The sequence below is a fragment of the Barbus barbus genome (assembly GCF_936440315.1).
Source record: "Barbus barbus genome assembly, chromosome: 12".
Lineage (NCBI taxonomy): Eukaryota > Metazoa > Chordata > Actinopteri > Cypriniformes > Cyprinidae > Barbus > Barbus barbus.
This window is the reverse complement of record NC_136740.1, coordinates 12,021,463-12,046,511: the sequence shown is the minus strand read 5'-3', so window position 1 is coordinate 12,046,511 and position 25,049 is coordinate 12,021,463. Positions and strand designations below refer to the sequence as shown.

At 37.5% G+C, this 25,049-nt stretch overlaps 1 protein-coding gene across 1 annotated transcript; it reads right to left on the bottom strand.

Annotated features, from left to right (window-relative positions):
- Positions 1-24,336, bottom strand: LOC306877848 (ATP-dependent translocase ABCB1-like; the record flags this gene model as incomplete). Its single annotated transcript, XM_079429841.1, has 28 exons — positions 1-201; positions 591-737; positions 1,672-1,878; positions 1,987-2,184; positions 2,266-2,422; positions 5,015-5,155; positions 7,890-7,990; positions 8,104-8,307; positions 9,010-9,093; positions 9,212-9,289; positions 12,040-12,144; positions 12,359-12,508; positions 12,606-12,839; positions 14,211-14,372; positions 16,967-17,137; positions 18,497-18,700; positions 18,838-18,963; positions 20,515-20,625; positions 20,719-20,832; positions 20,927-21,104; positions 21,283-21,407; positions 21,610-21,781; positions 21,886-22,077; positions 22,251-22,338; positions 22,575-22,725; positions 22,846-22,909; positions 23,879-23,987; positions 24,285-24,336. The coding sequence occupies 28 exons, from the start codon at positions 24,334-24,336 to the stop codon at positions 1-3; spliced, it is 4,026 nt and encodes a 1,341-aa protein (XP_079285967.1).
- Between the last annotated feature and the right edge of the window lie 713 nt (positions 24,337-25,049).

Genomic DNA, 25,049 nt, shown 5'->3' with positions numbered 1-25,049 from the left:
TTAGTGAGCAGACACTTGTGCATTCACTAGAGCATAGTAGGCCCCTTGTTTGGCCATGAGCTGGGCATGCGTTCCCTGCTCAGTCACCTTCCCATTCTGAACAACCACGATGATGTCAGCATTATAAATAGTGGACAAGCGATGGGCAATGACAATACATGTGCGGCCATGCCGAGCGTCATCAAGGGCCGTCTGCACAATCTGTATAACAGGAAAGAAAGAAGTGGCACCCAGAGGTAAATGGATATTTCAAGCAACACTTTATCACTGAAATCTCTTGATTTGAGTCTTAGGTTTGGTCTTCTTTTGTTTTCTTTTCTAAATGTAATAAGACATTAAAACTCAGGGGGTATGTATGTAGAGTGTACATTTAGGATTTTAAAGGTATTCCCTAAAACCAGCAGGATGCAGGCACACAAGTTCAAACTATCAAAAGTGCCACCTGCTGGTTGAAAACAGAAACGCATACAGTCCATTCAGCATCAAAAAAGAAACTTTAAAATTAACTTTACTAATGCTTTACTTTACTATTAAATTGATCAAAATACTCTGAAATAGTTTTGAAAATGTGTGTAAGAGTCTGTACAAACCTTCTCGCTCTCTGTGTCAAGTGCAGATGTGGCCTCGTCCAGCAGTAGAAGTTTGGGATTGCGGACTAGAGCTCGAGCGATGGCTACCCTTTGCTTCTGTCCTCCAGACAGCTGAGCGCCTTTATCTCCAACTCGAGTGTTGTATTTCTGAAACGATATTGTATATGTATATAGATCATGAAATCAGACAGCTTAGAGCATATACACACACACACATATACACACACACACATATATATATATATATATATATATATATATATATATATATATATGCATATTTTTTGGAAAAAATTCAAATTGATGAATTTTATTTATATTGATCAAAAGTGTAGACATTACTATATCATAAATTGTATTTAAATAAATGCTTTTCTATTGAACACTGGTTACTTTATTATCATTAAGATACTATAATTTTAAGAAATATTTTGAATTAGTTTTCATTTTTACTTTTGTTAAAAAATATTTTTCATTAATGTTCATTTTAATTTTAATTAAAGTTTTAGTAATGTGTTTTTGTCATTTATATTTGTTTTCATAATACGTCTATATAGTTTACATTCATTTATATTTCAGTTTTACTTATTTTACTAAAGATAAACTAAATGAGAAATTTTATGGCAACTAGTTGAAATAAAAAGTTAAATGTTTTTTTAAATATTGTTTTTATTGTTATTTCAGTTAAAAGTTTATTTTATTTCAAATAACAAAAATTGTTTTATGGTTTTAGGTAACAATAATAACCCTGTTGAACATTCTATTTAATCCTGAAAAAAAAAACTTTATGGATTCTGTTTTCAACATTGATGATATTAAGAAATGTTTCTTGAGCAGTAAATCAGCATATTAGAATGATTTCTGAAGGATTACGCGGCGCTGAAGACTGGAGCAAGCAATGATGCTGAAAATTCAGCTTTGCCTTCACATAAAATAATAACATTTTAAAACAGTAATAAGTCTAATGATATTTCACAATATTACTGTTTTTAATGATTTGTTTTATTAAATAAATAAGTAGTGAACTTGTTTGTAAAGCAAAATTCATAAACACACACATTAATAGAGACATCATGCATACCTCTGGAAGGCCAAGGATAAAATTATGAATGTTGGCCTTCTTTGCAGCTTCCTCGATCTCCTCCTGGTTGACGACGCGGCTGTTGTCTCCATACTGAATGTTCTCAGCAATGGTGCAATCAAACAGGATGGGCTCCTGAGACACCAGCCCCATCTGCGTGCGCAGCCATGCCAGGTTCAGACTTCTGCTGTCGTTCCCATCTAAAAACTGTGCGACAAGCAAAAACCAGACTGAACATGAGTTCATAAATTGATCCCTTGAGCAAAAAATAATGGCGTAGACCTCTAGGCACACAAAACCACCTGATGAACTCACCACTTGGCCTGCCGCAGGGTCGTAGAAACGCTCCAGAAGCTGAATGGTGGTGCTCTTGCCACAACCACTGCTGCCCACCAGTGCCATCGTCTGGCCCTGACACACGGACACATTCAGGCCCTGCAGGACTTTCACATTCTGACGCGTTGGATAGGAGAAATGCACATCTCGGAATTCAATATTCCCTGAAAAATTTGTCTGAAAAAAAAAAAAGATGTTATATTATATTATTGTGCTTGTTGGTGACTACTTCTAACCGTTTGAGAATTTCATACTTACTGGTCGGTGTCCAGACTCGTCATAGATATCGATGGCTGGTTTCTTTTCTAGCAGCAGTAAGATCCTCCCAGCTGCTGCTTTGGCTCTGGCAAAGTCAGGGGCGAGTGATGAGGACTGACCAATGTTCATTGCAGCAAAGACAATCACAGAAAACGCCCTGTGGAAGACGAACCAACACATCAAAAGAGCAAGCTTGATATTTAAATCTCTCTCTCTCTCACACACACACACACACACACACACACACACACACACACACACACACACACATGTTGGGTTTCCATGTTTTATGGGGACATCCCATAGGCGTAATGGTTTTTATACTGTACAATCTGTATGTGCCATTGCCCTACACCAACCCTACACCTAAACTTAGCCCTCACAGGTGTTACATGTTGGGTTTTTTGTGACTGTTCCATGTCGGGTTTTCTGTTTTCCCCTGTGTCCTAGTTCAGTTTAATTAGTCATTGTGTACACCTGTCCTTCCCAATTATCTGCCCCTTTATAAGTTCCTGTCTTTGTTAGTCTCACCGTCGGTTATTGTTGCTATCATTGATGTGTGTGCACTCCCCTGTTTGTATCTGCTCCTGGAATCCTGATTAAAGGAAAAACTATTGTATATCCTCGTCGTGCGCTCCTTGTTCCGCACAGCATCGTAACAGAATAACCGACCAAAACAGCAAGTTTGCGGCGTTTTTCCCCCGTTTTATTTTCCCGGTTTTTGCCAAGTTTTTTATTTTTTATTATGGATCCCGGTGTCCTCGTCCTCCTGTTGGAACAGGGGGATCGCTCTCTCGAGGACCACACAGAGGATTTTTTATTCCTGGCCAACTTAACACACTTCCCGGACTACTGCCTCTGCTCGTTCTACGAAGCTGGACTGAACAACACCACACGTGGGCAGTTGTCCGGGGACGGTCCTCGAGAGAGCCTCGCCGCCTTTATCGAGTGGGTGCTGGTGTCTTGCAAATCGCATCTCACCGTGGACCTCGCAGAGAATGACACCAGCCCCACTCGGGACCCAGCGCCCAGTCCACTACCACCCCGCAGCGCGGAGCTGCCCGAGCCCACCGCAGACGGAGAGCCAGAGCCTGCCGCGGTCGTTGAGCCATCGCCATCAGGAGCGACAGAGCTGCCGATCGTCCCGGAGCCCGAGCCCCAAACGTCTGACCAGGTGCGAGAGCCGGCAGTGCATCCGACGGTGGAGAAAGTTGTGGAGATCGCGGGGGCGATGGAACGCCCCGCCCACGGCGCCACCGCTGAGGGTGAGCATGAATTGGACCTGGGTAACCTCATTGACTTCCACTCTGACACGATCATCCCTAAGCCAGCTCCTGTATTGAACTTCTGGGAAATTATCCCACCCGACCTCCCTCTCCCACCGCCTCTCATTGATCTGGTTCCTACTCCAACACCCTCATCGCCTGAGTTCGTCAGCCCCTCTGCTCACCCTCAGCTCACCATCTGTGGCGTGGGTTCGCCGCGGGTCTGCCGACCTCCAGCTCTGTTGGCGTTGAGTCTGGAGGATCCCTCGTCTCCGCCCTCAGCCTCCGAGACCCAGACTCCGCCTCAGTCCGGCGACCCTGCGGCTCCACCATGCCTTCAAGCTCCCTCGGCTCCACCGGATCCCGTCTACCCACCAGCTCCACCGGGCTCCCTCGTCCTTCCGGCTCCGCATTGGTCAGTCGTCCCCCTACCTGCACCTCAGGACTACTCTCCTTGGGCTGCGCCCCGTCCCTTCGTCCCTCCGGCTCCGTTGGGCTCCTCCTTCCCTCCTGCTCCACCTATGTCCTCTGTCGCTCCGGCTCCGCCGCGGCCATCCGGATCTCCGCCTGCGCCGAGGTCGCCGAAGACATCTGCTCCGCCTTGGACCTCCGGATCTTCGGCGTCACCCTGGCTCTTCGGCTCTCTGTCTCCACCTCGGGCTCCACCACCACCTGCTCCGCCGCCGTTGGTCGGCCCCATGGAGTCGGCGGTCCCTCCTCCACCATGGCTCCTCCCTCCGTCGGCTCCCCCGTGGGCCACCATCTGGACTGTGGCCTGGGTCGTCATCTGGCTCCTCCTGTTCCTGGCTCCCCCTTGGCTCCTCCCACCCTCCACTCCCCCATGGACTTATTGTTTGGACTCTCTTATGTTTATTCCCTGCCACCCTCCGGTTCCACACCCTCCTCCAGATCCCCCACCCGCCCTCCTCAGTTGTTACGTTACGGCGTGAGGCCACGCCTTGCCGGGAGGGGGCGATATGTTACATGTTGGGTTTTTTGTGACTGTTCCATGTCGGGTTTTCTGTTTTCCCCTGTGTCCTAGTTCAGTTTAATTAGTCATTGTGTACACCTGTCCTTCCCAATTATCTGCCCCTTTATAAGTTCCTGTCTTTGTTAGTCTCACCGTCGGTTATTGTTGCTATCATTGATGTGTGTGCACTCCCCTGTTTGTATCTGCTCCTGGAATCCTGATTAAAGGAAAAACTATTGTATATCCTCGTCGTGCGCTCCTTGTTCCGCACAGCATCGTAACAACAGGAAACATGCTGCATTTTTAGATTTTCAAAAAACTTTATGCTGTATGATTTATAAGCTTGTTTCCTCATGGGGACCAAAAAATGTCCCCACAAGATTAAGATTTACTGGTATTACTATCCTTGTGGGGACATTTGGTCCCCAGGACGTGATGAATACCAGGTGCACACACACACACACACACATATATATATATATATAGAGATAGTCTTGATAAAAACTGTACTTACAGGAAAACATTTTCATATTCTGTGTAGCAGTGTGCAATAAGCCAGGCTCCGAAGCGGAAGATTGTGGCATTGACCAGGTAAGGAATGGCTTGGGCAAGAGCAAAGGTGATTCCGTAGATGGGTGCTTTACACAAACTAGATCTGAAACATCACATATTGCTGTTTGTAAGATTTGGCTGAATAAGATTTGGCATTAGCTGAGCACTTTTGTTGAGCCACGGATAAAATGAGCTGTTTGCAGTTTCTGAGATTTCAAAAGTTTTAGTCCTTAGAACCCCCGAATATAATGATTCCCGTGTGAGCAGTGTTATTATTTATATACTTTTATAGTTGCTATTAATTTTTTAATTAGTTTTTATTTTCAGATTTTCAGTTTTCATTTGAATAATTCTGTTGTGTGTTTTTTTCATATACATTTCTGTTTAGCTTTAGTGCTTCATTTCAGTTGATTAAGTTATCAATAACAACACTGCTTGTGAGGGACACCTATCCTAAAAAAATAAAGGTTATGTATATTCAAATACAAAAACGTATTTATAATGCATAAGAAAAAAAGTGTTTAAAAATATTTTCAAAATTAAGTGATAATATTGTCAGTGCACTAAAGTCAAAACAAATTATTATTAAAAGTTTATTATTATTATAAACAAATTATTATCAAAGGTTTTTGAACAGTAAGATTTTTAATGTTTTTTAAAGAATTATCTTTTGCTCACCAAGCCTGCATTTATTTGATCCAAAATACAGCAAAAGCAGTAATATTGTGAAATATTTTTTTCTATTTAAAACAACTACTTTCTATATATTTTAAAATGTAATTTATTCCTTTGATCGAAGATAAATTTTTAGCATCATTACTTCAGTGTTCAGTGCCACATGATCCTTCAGAAATCATTCTAATATGCTGATTTGCTGCTCAAGAAACATTTTTATTATTATTATCAATATTTAAAACAGTTGAGTGCATTTGTTTCCAGGATTCTTTGATGAATAGAAAGATCAGCATTTATCTGAAATAAAAAACTTTTGTAATATTCAAAAGCTTGGAGTCAGTATTTTATTTATTTATTTATTTATTTTTTTTTGGGGGGGGGGGCGATTAAATTGATCAAAGGTAATGATAAAGACATTTATAATATTACAAAAGATTTCTATTTCAGATAAATGCTGTTCTTCTGAATGTTCTATTCAACAAATGAGCCTGAAAAAAATCTATTGCTGTTTTAAATATAATAATAATAATAATAAATGTTTTTGGAGCAGCACATCAGAAATATCAGAATGATTTCTGAAGGATCATGTCACTGGAGTAATGATGCTAAAAACTTGTCCATTTATTATGATGCTCATGTTTAAAAATCACAAAAACATTTAAACAAATGGGGGGAACCACAAGAGCTTGATTGTAGCAACAATTACAAGTCAATTCACTGAAATGATTTGTATGAGGTTATTAGTAAAATGAAATAAAAGTAGAAAATGTCATTAATACATCAATTAATTATGTATGAATTATGTTTATGAAATTTAATAAATAATCTAATTTAATCTAATCTAATTCATTGTGCAACATTTGGAATAAATCCGGCATTACACACACACAAAAAAAAAATCACTGTATAGTCTTTATTGTAAGTATTTATTATAAATTGATTATTTTTAGCTACTAAAATTATTCACTCAAGAGCAGTGAGTGATTCACTTCATTTTCTATTGTTTGATTAATATTAATGACATAGACGGCAGCATAGGCTAATGCACAGATCTAATATTTGTTACACATCAGATGTTTTTCCCCAAATATTCAATTAAGTCATAAACCGACTATGTTTGCTTGAATACACGCCAAGACTTATAATTTGAAATACTGTAATTCTGTGTCTGAGGGTCTGACCGTTCATTATGGATCCGGGAGTGCATGCTGTCGGAGAGACGCGTGATCATTTCAGTCAGTGCGTGTAACATATTGTTATGAGATCTTTTTTGTGTTTTATTATGATTAAAAACTTTTTTTAACATCAAGCACATCCTGCACTTTACTTTCTCATTCATGCATATTCTTTTTCTAAAAACCAAAACATGAGACGGTGCTTTGCTTCCGTAGGACATACAAAACTTTTTATTAATACATAATAAGAGTCATTTAGTCTACAATAAACAGTAATAGTATTATAGGCCTATATATATATATATATATATATATATACACATATCGATGAAATTTACGAAATAATTCATACATAACTCGGAACCTGACTAAAGTCATAGTTTTCTTGCCTTTCCCAGCACTGACATGATTTTCACTCTCGTGAATTGATATTAAGGTCTGTTTGTAGTTTCTGAATCAAATGATATGAGATTCAGCAGGTGTTTCTGCATCTAAAGTAAACTCAGAGATGATTGAAATCAGTAGGCTATTTAGTATTTTTTTGCAAAATGTATTTTATTTTATTATTCACAATGTATTTATGTATTTTTTTGCACAAAAATAATAAAACAGTGTCAATAAAGTTATTAATTTCAGCGTTTAACATGTTAGAAATGAAAATTAGAGAACTGCATCTCGAACCCACTGATATAATCTATCATTTACAGCAATAAACACAAATTACCTATTTTCGTCATTTTTGTTGCCATCACAATTTTGCTGCTCTTTTGTCTCAGAATTAGATTATGCGACTTTAGCCGGGGTTTCACAGTGGGTCCCGAGGACCAGGATTGAAAACCATCGCCCTAAAGTACATTTTGTGAAATATTTTTATTTTGTCTCCTGCTTCAAATTTTCCATGGGGCCCTTAGTGCCACCTTGTGGTCCCCAGACCCCAGTTTGAAAACCCCTGTATTAAAATGTTTAGTGTTAAAAATGTGATTTTACCGGTATGGCTTGCTCAGGCTGTCAATAAACTTGTGGAAGAAGACGTCTTCGCGGGTTAATGCAACAACCGTTCTGAAGTTCTCAACAGTTTCTGTGGATATCTGTGGGGAAGAGTTACGAGTCAGTTACACATAATCCTTTATTGCATGTATTAAATCATATAAATTGAACAAAACAAAACCAAAAAAAAGGTCAAATGACCATTATACTGTACCTTGCCAGACATCTCCAGTGCACTCTGATCTTTGGATGCGTGTCCTGCCATGGCTCTCATCTGGATGAAATTTGCCCCCGTGAGAAAGGGGACACAGGCAAGGATAAGCAAGGTGAGCTGCCAGCTATGGATGAAGGCCACAATGACAGCGATGCCAAGAGAACAGATAGTGTTTGTGGCTAGACCTAATCTGGATCCTGCAGCCTAGAGATGAGAAAAAGAGAAAAGAAAGAAGTCACTACCCAACTAAGCTACATTATCAATAAATATAATATTCAAATACACTCCTGTTCAAACGTTTGGTGTGAGTAAGGTTATTTGAATCTGCAAGGATGCTTTAGATAAAAAGTGACAGTAAAAATATTTATAACATTACAAAAGATTTCTAATAATGTCAAAGAATCCTGAAAAGTGTATCATGGTTTTTACAAAAATATTAAGCAGCACAATTGTGTTTAACATTGATAACAATAGCATATTAGAATGATTTCTGAAAGATCATGTGAAATTAAGACTGGTGTGATGGTGCTGAAAATTCAGCTTTGCCATTACAGGACTAAATTACATTTTAAAATGCTTTCAAACAGAATATAATTATTTCACAACATTACAGTTTTTACAGTATTTTTGATCAAATAAATTGGTGAGCATAAGAGACTTTTAAAAAAAAATATTACCGACCCCTAACATTTGAATGGTCGTGTACCTGTGAATTCAAGCTATTAATACTAAAATCTGTAGTCATATGGATTAGCTCTCACATAAATACGACTGAGAAACAGATTCAGCCAGGCCTATAACGGTTTAACGAGATGGATGTAATGAACCAGAGCCAAAAACACTGGCTGTATCCACAGTGAAAGCTTAATTACTGGTTCTGATGGCAAATCACTGTGTTCCACTCACCCCTTTAACCAGAGACGCATCTGTGGCTAATTTAGTGGTCAGGACTCCCACTGCATTGTTGTTGTCATCAAACCAAGCAATCTCCTGTTAAGAGAAACAGGCTTGAGGATGAAGCACAAATTTCAATAGCTATTTGTTTGTGCCAGATTAGTTCTCAACTGCATAGAGTAATGGAACGAGAGATGTGGGAAATGTGCCATGCCTGTCTCATCATGGCATTGAAAGCCTGACTTCTCAACCTCATGGTTAGCAGCTCCCCAGATTTACCAAACATGAAGCCCTACAGGACAGAGCAACAGATGTGAATATTATGTACAGAAACTATACATACACCATATATTCAACAAATATATTAAGTAGAACAACTGTTTTCAACGCTGATGATAAAAATGTTTCTTTAGCACCAAATCAGCATTTTAGAATGATTTCTGAAAGATCACGTGACTCTTGAAGACTGGAGTATTGATGCTGAAATTTCAGTAATGCCATCACAGGAATAAATTGCATATTGAAATATTTCATAATAATTCAAACATAAAACATATATTTTAAATAATAATATATATATTTTTTAAATAATTTTTATTTTATATTACAAGAATATTGTACTGTTTTACTGTATTTTTACTTAAATAAATGCAGCATTGGTGGACATAAGAGGAAATAACTGAATTGTTTGGTAAAAATTCTTACCAAACTCATATTATTTTAATGTGTATAGTGCGGTCAAGCGATTATTCACATCCAAAATAAAAGTTTTTGCTTACATAACATGTGTGTGTATATATAATATAAATTATATGAACATAAATATATACATGTAATATTTAAAACATATACTGTATGTGTGTGCTTTTAAATAAATATACACAGTATACACACATATATTATATAAACAAAAACTTTTATTTTGGATGCGATTAATCACTTGACAGCACTAATATATATATATATATATATATATATATACATACACAGTATCTCACAGAAGTGAGTACACCCCTCAAATTTTTATAAATATTTTATTATATCTTTTCATGTGACAACACTGAAGAAATGACACTTTGCTACAATGTAAAGTAGTGAGTGTACAGCTTGTAAAACAGTGTAAATTTGCTGTCCCCTCAAAATAACTCAACACACAGCCATTAATGTCTAAACCGCTGGCCACAAAAGTGAGTACACCCTTAAGTGAAAATGTCCAAATTGGGCCCAATTAGCCATGTTCTCTCCCCGGTGTCATGTGACTCGTTAGTGTTACAAGGTCTGAATGGGGAGCAGGTGTGTTAAATTTGGTGTTATCGCTCTCACTCTCTCATACTGGTCACTGGAAGTTCAACATGGCACCTCATCATGGCAAAGGACTCTCTGAAACTGAGGATCTGAAAAAAAATTATTGTTGCTCTACATAAAGATGGCGTAGGCTATAAGAAGATTGCCAAGACCTGAAACCGAGCTGCAGCACGGTGGCCAAGACCATACTGTGGTTTAACAGGACAAGTTCCACTCAGAACAGGCCTCACCATGGTCGACCGAAGAAGTTGAGTGCACGTGCTCAGCGTTATATCCAGAGGTTGTGTTTGGGAAATAGACGTATGAGTGCTGGCAGCATTGCTGCAGAGGTTGAAGGGGTGGGGGATCAGCCTGTCAGTACTCAGACCATACACCACACACTGCATCAAATTGGTCTGCATGGCTGTCGTCCCAAAAGGAAGCCTCTTCTAAAGATGATGCACAAGAAAGCCCACAAACAGTTTGCTGAAGACAAGCAGACTAAGGACATGGATTACTGGAACCATGTCCTGTGGTCTGATGAGACCAAGATAAACTTGGTGTCAGATGGTGCAAGCGTGTGTGGCGGCAACCAGGTGAGGAGTACAAAGACAAGTGTGTCTTGCCTACAGTCAAGTATGATGGTGAGTGGGGGTGTCATGATCTGGGGCTGCATGAGTGCTGCCGACACTGGGGAGCAACAGTTAATTGAGGGAACCATGAATGCCAACATGTACTGTGACATACTGAAGCAGAAACTGGGCCGCAGGGCAGTATTCCAACATGATAACGACCCCAAACACACCTCCAAGACGACCACTGCCTTGCTAAAGAAGCTGAGGGTAAAGGTGATGGACTGGCCAAGCATGTCTCCAGACCTAAACCCTATTGAGCATCTGTGGGGCATCCTCAAACGGAAGGTGGAGGAGCGCAAAGTCTCTAACATCCACCAGCTCCGTGATGTCATCATGGAGGAGTGGAAGAGGACTCCAGTGGCAGCCTGTGAAGCTCTGGTGAACTCCATGCCCAAGCGGGTTAAGGCAGTACTGGAAAATAATGGTGGCCACACAAAATATTGACAATTTGGGCCCAATTTGGACATTTTCACTTAGGGGTGTACTCACTTTTGTGGCCAGCGTTTAGACATTAATGGCTGTGTGTTGAGTTATTTTGAGGGGACAGCACATTTACACTGTTATACAAGCTGTACACTCACTACTTTACATTGTAGCAAAGTGTCATTTCTTCAGTGTTGTCATATGAAAAGATATAATAAAATAATTACAAAAAATAATAAAATAATAATAAAATAATATATATATATATTTTTTTTTGCTGTGAAACAAAGGTTAGGGGTTTGTTCATATCTCTAACCCAAAATATGAGCAAAAGCAATGCTAGCAGACACTACTAATAATGCAACATAAGCTTTGTTTCCAATACCCTTCAAATTGTGCAAAATTGAGAAATAGAATCACATAAATTTAGCAAAAACTCCCATTCATCGCAAAAAAGTTTTTGCTTTGCTAAAGATACATGTATACGTCTCCTTCGAATAAAAATAATGGCTAGTGCGATATATCCAAACCTACCAACATCCGTCGCCATGACTTAATACGAGAGGAAAAAAATTACGTTTTAGTGGCATAACATCAGGTAATAGAAACACAGTCATTTCGCAATAGTTTTTATCAACATTTATAAAATAATGCAAAAGATTTATGCAACTCTGTAATGGAAACACACCTATAGACTCACCTGGAAGAAATAGGTGATAAAGGCCACTACTCCTATTAATAGAAAGAAAAGTGAGAACATCATGGTCTTCTGCCGCCTTACCTCAGGGTCAACCTCTGCAAACACCTAGAAACAGATGAGATTCTATTGAACTGAACATTTAATTTATAATTAAATCATTATAAATGCTATGTGCTTATGGGACTAGTGTAAAATCCAATCCTCATTTTTAAATGAATGAATTATTTTGAAACTATCATGAGCAGATGAGCTGGAAGCAAAATCTACACAATAGAGATTTTTGTTCAGAGATGTGCGAACACAGACAAAGGACACTCACACCAATGATTTTGGCAAAAATAATAGCCACACAGGGATAAACAGCTCCACCCACAAGGCTGGCCAGCGTGCCCACCAGCAGGTACGGCCATTCCGGCTTGTTCAGAGCCAGAATTTTAGTGAAAGGTATTTCTGGAGCTTTTTCTTTTTCCTACAAAAGAATTTGAAATGAACAGGATCCAATTACTCCATTTATGAATCACCAGTGTGATTCACTCTGTAGCATCAAAGATGCGGATTACATGTACCTTTTTGTCTTTTTTGGATTTCTTGCTCTTCTTCTTTGAGGACTTCTTTCTGGAGGAACGTCTCTCACTGCCACGTCTTAAGCTTCGTCTGAAAGTTCCATTCTCCTTTTGCATTTCCATTCCTCCCTCAGGAGTCTCTGTTTCAGAAGATTCCTCACCGGTTTCTCCCTCAAAAACATCCTGAGTATCATCTTCATTGGCATCAAGATCATCATCAGTTGGTCTCCCAGAGGTCTGATAATGTAAATGAGTAGAAAAATAAACAAATAAATAAATAAACATTATGCCAAATAACTCTAAATACCCCCTTCCTAAAGGATACAGCCATTTTTATATATATTTTTAATTTAAGAGTATAAAGACTCCTTTATACTGAGTGACAGAAATATTAAGCATGATATTATAATGGTAATATTCCATTATAATTGCCTTTTATAATTTCACAGTACTGCCAACCAACCAGGGCCGGCTCTAGGTTATTTGGTGCCCCCCCCCCTTTGATTATATATGATCATTTATAGCCTTCAACCACCAAGGGGGGGAACTTTCGCGCCACAACGCGCGTGAGTTTGACAGCTGTCAGAGTGACGTTTTTTAGGATAGTATAATCTAGTAAAAGAAATGGACAAATACAAGCAGTGTGTGGACAGTGTACAGTAAAAGTGTACAGCGTGTGCGCAGCTTTCATAATCCGATACATACATACATTTAATTATACATTTTTTTTTTTTTAATTCTGCAATTTTGCGCCCCGTCCAGCAGATGGCGCCCCAGGCGGCCGCCTGTGTCGCCTGTCGGCAAAGCCGGCCCTGCAACCAACACACACACACACACACACACACACACACACACACACAAACACACACACAACTGTTACAAATTTTGGGGTCAGTATAAAGATTTTTTCTTTTTCAGTAAAAGATTATTTCTTTCAAAAAAGATAAAATTTTACTGAACCCAAGATTTGAATAAATAAATAAATATATATATATGTATATATATATATATATATATATATATATATATATATATATATATATATATATATATAAATATATGTATATATAAATAAATGTATATATAAATAAGTGTATATATATATAACAAAAATTCTATCTTATATTTATAAGATAAAAGATTGTCAAAAATGTATATACACACACACACACACACACACACACACACACACACATCTAATATGTATATATGCATACATATATATATATATATATATATATATATATATATATATGTTAAATATTTGAATAAAATTCTATCTTATAATTATAAGAAAAAAGATTGTCAATGTATCTTTTTTCTTCTAACTGTAAGAATAAAGAAATAAGATGTATAAACCTTTAGTAATAATAAAATATTTATTTTCTCTTACTGGTATTACCGTTACAAATAGTGGCTGACAATGTAATAAAATAAATTTGATTAATTACATGATTTATAGTTTAGAAAGCAAAACAAAAGTGTAAGAATGTCAAATTTGTTAAGTTTGAAAACCCTGAATTAAGGAAACAACAGCATAGAAATTCATAAAGTCAGTTCTATCCCACTATTATTACACAGTTACCATGTAGAGGGACAAACATGTACCTGTTGCATTACAAGAGAATAATACACTCCTTTCTTGGCCATGAGTTCTCTGTGAGTTCCCTGTTCCACCACTTTGCCTTCACTGAAGCCAGCGATTATATCTGCTGAACGAATAGTTGACAGGCGATGTGCAATCACAATGGTAGTACGTCCTGCTCTGGCCTAAGAAACAACACACAAAATTATTACAGTTTTTTATGATTGCTTACACTAAAATTAAATATAACACACAGTTAGTGAAACTCAAAGATCCAGATCTGCAGAACTATAAGCACATTCTCAGCCTCACACTTTTTGCAAAACACTACACACAGTGTTTTGCGAGACACTAAACACACTTATTTACACTAGACACAGAAATCTAACATGATGTCACTTCTTTGCCATTTCAAGACACTGCTTTCCAAAATACCACCCCTATAAACCAACTGATCAAACACAGCCCTCTGGTGTGCAGACACTTAGTTGCTTAACTGTAAACTCAACAATCAGGTGCAAACACCATAAAAAAAGCAAAAGATGAGTTTGTGTGTCTTCAAAAATGGAAGGCAATGTTGCAGTAAGAGGGTGAGGGAGAAACATCGTTGGCCACAGAACTATTTTGAATGTCCCGGGTCAACGTGGTGGTAACATCACAATATACACTCACCTAAAGGATTATTAGGAACACCATACTAATACTGTGTTTGACCCCCTTTTGCCTTCAGAACTGCCTTAATTCTACGTGGCATTGATTCAACAAGGTGCTGAAAGCATTCTTTAGAAATGTTGGCCCATATTGATAGGATAGCATCTTGCAGTTGATGGAGATTTGTGGGATGCACATCCAGGGCACGAAGCTCCCGTTCCACCACATCCCAAAAATGCTCTATTGTGTTGAGATCTGGTGACTGTGGGGGCCATTTTAGTACAGTGAACTCATTGTCATGTTCAAGAAACCAATTTGAAATGATTCGAGCTTTGTGACATGGTGCATTATCCTGCTGGAAGTAGCCATCAGAGGATGGGTACATGGTGGTCATAAAGGGATAGACATGCTCAGAAACAATGCTCAGGTAGGCCGTGGCATTTAAACGATGCCCAATTGGCACTAAGCAACATTTTTCCAGTCTTCAACCGTCCAATTTTGGTGAGCTCGTGCAAATTGTAGCCTCTTTTTCCAATTTGTAGTGGAGATGAGTGGTACCCGGTGGGGTCTTCTGCTGTTGTAGCCCATCCGCCTCAAGGTTGTGCGTGTTGTGGCTTCACAAGTGCTTTGCTGCATACCTCGGTTGTAACGAGTGGTTATTTCAGTCAAAGTTGCTCTTCTATCAGCTTGAATCAGTCGGCCCATTCTCCTCTGACCTCTAGCACAAGGCATTTTCGCCCACAGGACTGCCGCATACTGGATGTTTTTCCCTTTTCACACCATTCTTTGTAAACCCTAGAAATGGTTGTGCGTGAAAATCCCAGTAACTGAGCAGATTGTGAAATACTCAGACCGGCCCATCCGGCACCAACAACCATGCCACGCTCAAAATTGCTTAAATCACCTTTCTTTCCCATTCTGACATTCAGTTTGGAGTTCAGGAGATTGTCTTTATCAGGACCACACCCCTAAATGCATTGAATCAACTGCCATGTGATTGGTTGATTAGATAATTGCATTAATGAGAAATTGAACAGGTGTTCCTAATAATCCTTTAGGTGAGTGTATGCTGCAATCATGCAGAATGGGGTCCTCCACCGGCATGCCAACTTAGGCCCTTACAACATGGCCTACATATTCACATTTTTAGACAGACTACACAATATTGTCACAGCAGAGGACCAAGTGGATGCAGAGCAGATGACATACATTGTCATCTGGGACAATTTTTTTTTTGGCATGGCGATGGATGGTTTACAATCTCCAGCCTTATGCCAGGATGTCCCTCATTCAACACATGGAGGAGGCCTGTGACCTGATTGATTCAGGGTCTGTGCAAGGATGGATTCGCCACTCAAGAAGATTCTTCCCTCGCCGGTTTTGCGAAAGAGGATGTGGACGAAGTGCTATGGCCAGATGCAGCAAAGAGATGATGTTGAGTTTTTTTTGTTTTGTTTTGTTTATTATTTATGCTTTCTTTATCTCTCCACAAATCTTTTTGTTGTTTATGTTCTATATTGCATTTAGAATATGCTCTGCTTTTCAGTGCAATATGCAACCTTTGGAAATGCATGGATGTATTGACTGATTTTACAATGGGGAGAGAAATAAATATTTTCATCAATGTACAGTGCTGGTCTTGTGTGTTGTGTTTGGTCAGTCATGGAGTGTACTCTAGCAATATTTCTGAATAATACCCAGACTAGTATATCATTAGAAAAATGTAGAAATGTTACATGTGTTTAAGATTGAGCACCATAGTGTGTAAGTGGTTCAAACAGAATCAGGTTGTATGAACCATGTGTGTGCCATGTGGTGACAAAATTGGGTTTTGTTAAATGATTGTAAAGTTTTGAATGAAGTGCTTCATTTAGCAAACGATCTGAGTTGTTCTGATACTTGTGTGTCTGGATGTGTGAATTGTGTGTTGTGTTTTGAAAAAAAGAGCCTTGTTTTTAAAATCGTGCTTAAGCAATCATAAAAAACTATAATCTGCAGTGTTACAATTTTTTTGGGTTAATATTCTGTTAGCACAACAAAAACAGTAATAAAAGGCATTTATACCCATAATAAGCAACTGTAACCTGTCTATTCCAGTACTCATGAAAATGTACTATGTTTTGCATACCTTGTCCAAAGCTGCCTGAACAATGGACTCGCTCTGTGTGTCCAGGGCTGATGTGGCCTCATCCAGCAGGATGATTTTGGGGTTTTTGACGAGAGCTCGAGCAATAGCGATTCTCTGTTTCTGGCCTCCGCTCAGCTGAGCCCCTCTCTCTCCAACCATAGTGTTCAGCTTCTGTCTCAGAGAAAAACGACCTTTCAGTCTTAACACAACTACACTAAAATAAAACGGTTAAGAAATAATTTTCATTCAGAAATGACTAGTAATTTTCACAAACAATTACAAACAAACAGATGAAATAGCATTTTCTTGTAGAAAAAAAAAAAACTTGTTTTTTTAGTATGCTGTAGTGCAGCTCACATACATAATATCTGTTCAAAATGCAAAAATCAAAACATTTCTAAGTAGGGTTTGACCAATATTAAAATTATGGCCCATAAAAAAGCAGATAATTAATTTTAAAGTGACCCTATTATGGATATTTGAAAATTACCTTTCATGCAGTGTGTAACATAGCTGAGGAGAGACTCCCACGTGATTGTAAAGCGCTTTGGGTGTACGGCAAATCGGCAATACACAATAAATGCGCTATATAAATGCATCATTCATTCATAGCTCTAAGTGAATGAAAACATCCTGCAAAGTTTTAAATCTGAAAGTGCACTATGTATAAAGTTATTGTCTCTCAAAAGAAAGAGTCGACTCTGAATCATTGAAATTAATAGTTTTTAAAACGAATCTTAAGTTAACGAATGTTGACATCAAAAGGAAACATTAGCATATTGCCTGCCCACTTGTTGTCGTTAAAATAGTTTCCCCGGTAACGGCTGTACTGTACACAAGTAGCACTTCTCACAATCACTGCTTTAAATTAAATTGACCAATCGGACCAATCACCGCAGATTAGAGTCACGCAAAGGAGGGGTTTGTAAAAATGAATGGTTGAGCGAATCGTTTGGGAGTCATTGAGCAAATAAGGGAAAAATAAATGCATATTATAAGAAAATTTTAGTGTTTTTTGACCTTGCATGCATGTCAACCTGTTGTCGGGGACTCCCAAAACCAAAAAAATAACTTTTCATAACCCATAATAGGGGCACTTTAAGTTATGGCCGATAACCAATACAGAACCAATATTATTTTTTTCCTTAAATTTTTAGGGGCTGAACTTTTCACAGAACACTTAGAGAGCGCCGTGAACAGTATAAGGAACGGGATACATAAAACGGCAGCACAGTGCATGTATCCCCAGAGATGAACAAACACTACAAACAATTACAATTACAACTAAAGACCCAGACAGAGTAGCGGGAGTGTGGTGTATAAATAGTCCATGACAATGGGGAACAGCTGGGAGTGTAATTTGTGACAGGTGTGTGTGATATGCGACAGGTGTGTGGAGTTAGGGGAATTGAGTCTGGGAGGACGGGAGATGGTGATCTCTGGTGGAGAAAGGAAGAACTGCAGAGCCCAGACTCGTGACAGAACTGAGTCAAAACCTTTAATATAAAAAAAGTACAGTACAGTACTCACATCTGGTAGTTTGGAAATGAAATCGTAGGCATTGGCCTCTTTAATGGCTCGTTCAATGTCCTCATCAGTGGCGTCTTCACGACCATAGCGTATATTTTCAGCGATGGTGGTTCCAAAAAGAACAGGCTCCTGACTTACGATACCCATGTTCTCCCTCAGCCAGCACACATTCAGAGAGCGGATATCATGACCATCCAGAGTCACCTGTAATTGTACACATTTCATTAAACAGCTCTTCTTTCCTGAGACTGACTGAATTCCATCATTTTCTGTGTGACATGAAGTATTGAAGGAATGCTGAGAGGTGAAATGATACATGGTTGCTCATTAGTCAGTGTTACCTCTCCTGAATCAGGGTCATAGAAGCGCTGCAGAAGCTGAATTGTTGTGCTCTTCCCACAGCCACTGGCTCCAACCAATGCAATGGTCTTTCCATGTGGGATTTTAAGACTCATTCCCTGTAGAATCTGCACAGGGACACATTGAATCAGTCCTTAGTAGGTTATAATTTCTATAGATGCACAATATATCAGTACCATATTGGTTAAAAGGTAATGTTGCAGACTTAAATGACTCACCTCATGTCGTTCCAGGTCCGTAAGACCTTCGTTCACCTTCAGAACACTAATTTAGATATTTTTGTTCACGTTCAAGACCCAGAAAGGTAGTCAGGACATCATTAAAATAGTCCATTTGACATCAGTGATTCTTTTTGTGCGCAAAGAAAACAAAAATAATGACTTTATTCAACATATTCAACTATTTTGGCAATGTCCTTGCAGCCTTTCTGGATCTTGAACATGGTAGTTGCTTTGTTGTCCATGCAGGGTCAGAAAGCTCTCGCATTTCATTCAGTCATTCATTGTGTTCAGAAGATGAACGAAAGTCTTAATTCATGACAAAATTTTAATTTTTGACTGAACTATCCCTTTAAATGTATTAGTATTAGTCAATAATGGATATCTCTATATACATTATTGATATATATATAATAGCCTACTTTTAATAATCTTTAACTAATAAACTTCTTGTGTGCCTTTTCCTTTATTTTTACATTTAAATTACCATAGCCAACATCTAATGCTCACTTTGAGTAAAGTTAATCTTTAAAAGCAATAATGTATTAACAAGTAATTTCAAAATGAACATCCATTTTCATTTTATATTTTACTGCACTGTACCTTTCAGCATTTAAAATGACAATGTTACATTTTTAGCATTTTTTATGTAGACATACATTATCATTGATAAAACTACTACTAATTATTTTTTTAAATAATCATTAAAAGCAATATTTCATTAACTAATAATTTCAACACATAGAATGTACACTGTAAAAAATGATCGTGATTTTAAGGGTAAAAAACTGTGAAAATGCTACGGTAAAAACCTGTTACATGGTTAACGGAAAGTTCCTGTAAAATTTACAGGGAAAAACCGTAAACTGACGTTCCCAGAATTCCCTGCATTCCATTTCAAATTCTGTTTGAATTTGACGTTTTTTTCTTTGAAATAACTGTTTCTTCTTAGTTTTTTCTTATCGGTTATGTTTATTAGGGTTGTATGTTACATCTAATGTTGTTAAATGAATGTTTATAGCATATTTCAGTTTAATGAGTCTCACCATGATGGTGTTTAAAGCTTGTGTGAATGACACTGTGCACCTTCTGTATATTCTATTGTTTAAAAATTGCTTGTGGTGGGCTTTGGCTCATCATGTGACTTTCTCATCATCACCTGCATTTGGTGGTTATCAGTGTATTTCAAAGGAAAAAAACAGATTTCAGTACTTTAATAGGTTGGTATGTTAAGATTATATCAATTAAAGAAATTACGGTATTTAACTGTAAATTTAAGTTAAAACCGTAAAACATAAAACGTTGCTACCGTATTTTTTACGGTAGAATTCTGGTAACCACAGCTGCCAGTTTTTTTCCGTAAATTTTACGGATTTTTTTTTTACAGTGTACAGTATCAATAATAAAGTTCCTGACAGGTGGAAAAATATGCAATTCTACCGTCACATCTTTTCTGGAGGGATAGTTGAAATGGATGTTCTTGAATTCAATATCTCCTTTCACATGATCTGGTTTGTGACCTTCTTTTGAACTGCTGTCAATGGGACGAGGCTGCACCAGGTAACGGGAACAGAAATTAGTCATCCAGAATAACAATACGGGTATTGTTATTATAAAGAATGAAGACAGACTGAAAGTTTGTACCATGTCAATTGTTTTGTAGACCTCATAAGCAGCACCCCGGGCCTTAGCGATGCTCTCCAGATTTGGAGCTCCCTGACCCAAAGAGCATGAGCCAATCATCACAGAGAAGAAAACCTGCCGAGAAAGTAACAAAGCAGGTAGTTAAAAAAACATCTCCTGCTGTGACTTTATTCAAAAACAGATAAATAAAAGTTACACACAAACTTACAGTGAGGACCTTTCCAATTGAGTAATTCTCTGGCTCGTCCACAGAGAGTTTTGTCCCGTACCAAAATGCCAGCGCGTAAGTGCCAAATATAATGAACTGTGTCAACCCCATGGACACATTGGTGGTAATGGCTTTCTTTACCCCAAAATTCTTTGCTTCTATCAAGTTATTTTCATACCTAGAATACCGAAAATAGTTTGTCACAGAAAACCATTTATCATCTTTTACGGACACACTCAGAACAGCTCGATCGCATTCTTGACATTTAGAAGACGGCCTAATCTAATCTCCCCTGTTCAAGTGACAAAATAGTTGTGAACGTATGGTGATGCATGAAAAACACAGAATTTGCTCACTTTTCCACAGCTTTCTTCTGTCCATTAAATGCCACAACAGTCCTGATAGCGACTAAAATCTCTTCAGCCACTGCTCCTGCTTTAGCATATGCTGTAAGCTCCTTACTGGTCAGAGTAGCAAGAATCTACAGGCGACAAAAAGGTAAGATATTTACAAATAAATTAATAAAATAAATAAAAACATAAAATATTAAAATTAAGATATTTTAAAATTATATAATTTTTAATTTAATCATTTCTATTTTTATATTTTATTTCATTCATTTATCTATGTTATTCATCAAACCATTTGATCTAAAAACAAAAATAGACTATTAAACATCATACATTAGACCAAACAGCTGCTGATCCGGCCAGCAGAGGACTGACAGCAAGAATAACCAGCGTCAGCTTCCAGCCATAGATCAAACCAATGATGAAACCAGTAATAAATGTGCAGAAGAACTGGACAAACACACAGATTTTGTCCCCGAGGCCATCGTTGATTGTGTTTATATCACTGCATTGGGGGAACATTTTAAAAAGAGTTTAAACACCTGAGATGTAAATAAGAACTGGTCAGGTGACAGAAACGAGCCTGGAAAGTGGCTTCACTTCACGTACTCAGTAAGTCTTATGTTCAGCTCTCCGATCTGATGCGTGTCAAACCATGACATCTGCTGGTGAAGGATGGCATGAAAGTACTTCTCCCGGATCCGCTTTGTTTGCTTGGCAGCAGTTAACAAGAAAAGCATTACCTGGAACGTTCCCAGAACCAGGACCGCAGCCCCAATCGCAACGAAGTAATAAGCGTGTCTGTGCAAATAAACCAGCAAATTAGGTCAAGGTTCAACAAAGTGAATGAATCAAAGGTGGATGATTCTAACATTTCAACTCCTGCACTAATGTTAAACATAATTAAGAAACTTCACTAAATCATTAAAGGGAGAGCTGAATGAGAATGAATCTGACACCAGATGGCCTCTCACTCTGTCATTTTGTCTTCAATGCCTATTTCAGGAGAACCAGCCAAACACGTTGAAGAGTTTGTGAGGGTGAAGTTTCCAGTGAAGTTGCCTGCAAACATTTGAGAGAAACATTTCCTAAAACCAGTAAAACCAGACCACCGCATTAAAGTTAAAATGTATGAGATGATTGCTGAGCTGTAACACTAGAGGTAAATTTTAAACTCAAATCAGTCCATTCTATTGACTTTTAAAGAGATGGATTTGACTGGTGTTTCAACCACATGAATTCATTAGCATTTAACATGCATTTACATGGATGTTTCTTTATTGTTCTATTAAATATACCTGCCAGATTAAGTCTCTGTCCACTTGACACAAAGCTGTCAGTCGTTTCTCCAAAAACCACACACAGGAGAGGCAACGCGACACCATGGGCAGCTGCAGACAGCAGGCCAATCAGCATAAGCAGCACCTCTGGACAGGTGGCATACCGAAACTGCATCACAACAAACATGCTGACTGCCGTCCCTGACTGCTTAGCACTGCATGTTATATCACTGCTTATAAAAGCTGCAAATTAATTCTGTCATGTAGAATTACAGAGATGCACACTTACCAGCTGAAAAAATCCAACTGTTTTCACTGGCTCGTTCTTCTTTTTTGACTTTTTTCCCTTTTTGCTATTTAAACAAGAAATAGTCAAGGTTTCAGATTGATTGATTGATTTACATATGTATTTATTTATTAATGGCCATTTGAAATTTTTAAAATAAAATCATTTTAAAATAAAATATATATATTTTTTTACCTTTAAGGCATATTAAGGGGCATAAAAAAATATAAGTTATCCATTGATGTAATTAATTGATACAGTCATATGGTGTCTAAATCCTCAGCCAAAATAGAACAGAATAATATATGGAATAAAATGTTAGACCAAATGTTTGCAAACTGTATGCCTTTAAGTAATTGTCATTTATGTTATAACTAAAATATGAATTGACTATTAGATGTATATAGTTCAATTCAAATGTTTTTGAATGTTGCTTTTCACAATAAATATAGTTCCAAAGTGAAAAAAAGAGCAAGCTGATGACAATGCCAAAGAGAAATTAGAATATTTTAAATTGATTTTTGATTTGGAAATACTAAGCAACACTAACAAATATTTGTGTTACAAAATTACAAGCACATTTATTTTTATTTAATTTATCATTAAAACTATGGCTCTCGAAAAATATAAAATGAAAAAATAAATATATTTTTTATTTTATGGTAAAATGTGTTATAATAAAATAAGATCAATGTCATGACTTCTGATATTGAAAATGCAAAAATAATAATAATTATGGTCAAATTTAGATTTTAAGCTAAAAAAAAAAAAATCCTAAAATTGTACAACAGTCCCTTGCAGACTCCTGGGGGTACCCGGTCTGAAACCCCCGTATCAGTTAAAAGCACTAGAGGTGTATTGATGATCATTTTAAATAACTAGAGAATTCTGAAAACTTTCTGGGGAATTTTTGGCCCCAGCTCTTGTTCATTTCTTGACTGTAGTTTACTTACAAATGACACGAGTCATCTAATAACAATCTAATACAAATCAGACACATCCAAAACTAAAAACTCTGCTCCTTGGTCACATTTACCCTTTGCCCTTTGATTTCCCAGAGGACTCCGTTGGCTCCTCTGGTTTGTCTTCCTGAGGTTTCTCATCCTGGGTGTAAGCTAGGTTGATGAAGCCCTCGGGGATCACCTCTGCACAAAAGTGGTTTATGCTTACTTAAGAACAGTTACTTACTTAACGTAAGTCTAAGGTGTCTGTCAAATATAAATAATTAACTCTAAATGACGCAGCATTTTACAAATATATATATATATATATTTAGAATTGCCATTTAATTAAATGACTTCTACTCAAACTATACCAATCTAATTTTATTTTAGACTTATGTACTATGAATATTGTTTGCTGCTAGTCATTTTGGGAAGAAAAAAATCTCTGGCAAATGAATGAATGTAAATGTAAAATGTAAATGAATATACAGAACACACCTTGTAAGTACGGTGGAGGGTCTGTCGACTGAGCGCTCGGCTCTTCTTTCATTGTGACAGCACAGTGTTTGTGTTGCTAAAACATAAAAATAAAATAATTAAACAAATAAAATAGTTACTGTAAGCATAAGGAGGTACACATTTAAAAAGGTTTTGTATCCTGATGATACCTTTTTAAAAACTTTTTTATTCTGCTTTTTTTAAGATGCAATGCAATGTAATTCTGATTCTGCTTTAGCCTAGACTGAATTTGTCTGGCCAGAGGAGAATGACACTATTTCGACAAACTATTTCCCCGTCTAAATACTGTACATCTGATATAAAGCCACCCAGCTTTATATCAAGCTGATGTAAAGCTGCTTTGACACAATTTGCGTTGTTAAAAGTGCTATTCAAATAATATTGACTTGACTTAACTGTGATTTAAAAGGGAACCAAGACACTCATCTGAAGAACTTATAAATGTAACGGGTTTTAAAACGGGTTTCTAGACCTTTTTAAATCTCCAAAGAACCTTAAAAGGCAACTCAAGAAGCCTATATAGACTTAATATTTTTACTAATTAAACATTTTTAAAATTTTAATAAATGAGGGGATGAAAAAAATGGCATTGATTTATAACTGGAAAAAACACATTACTGCTGCATTCATATTTTCTTATAAATACAGGACCTTTAACTAATCATAAAGAGATGTTTTACGTATATGTTTTTTTTTTTTACTGTCATTATCTAGCATGTTGGTGTTATTATTACATAAGCTCAT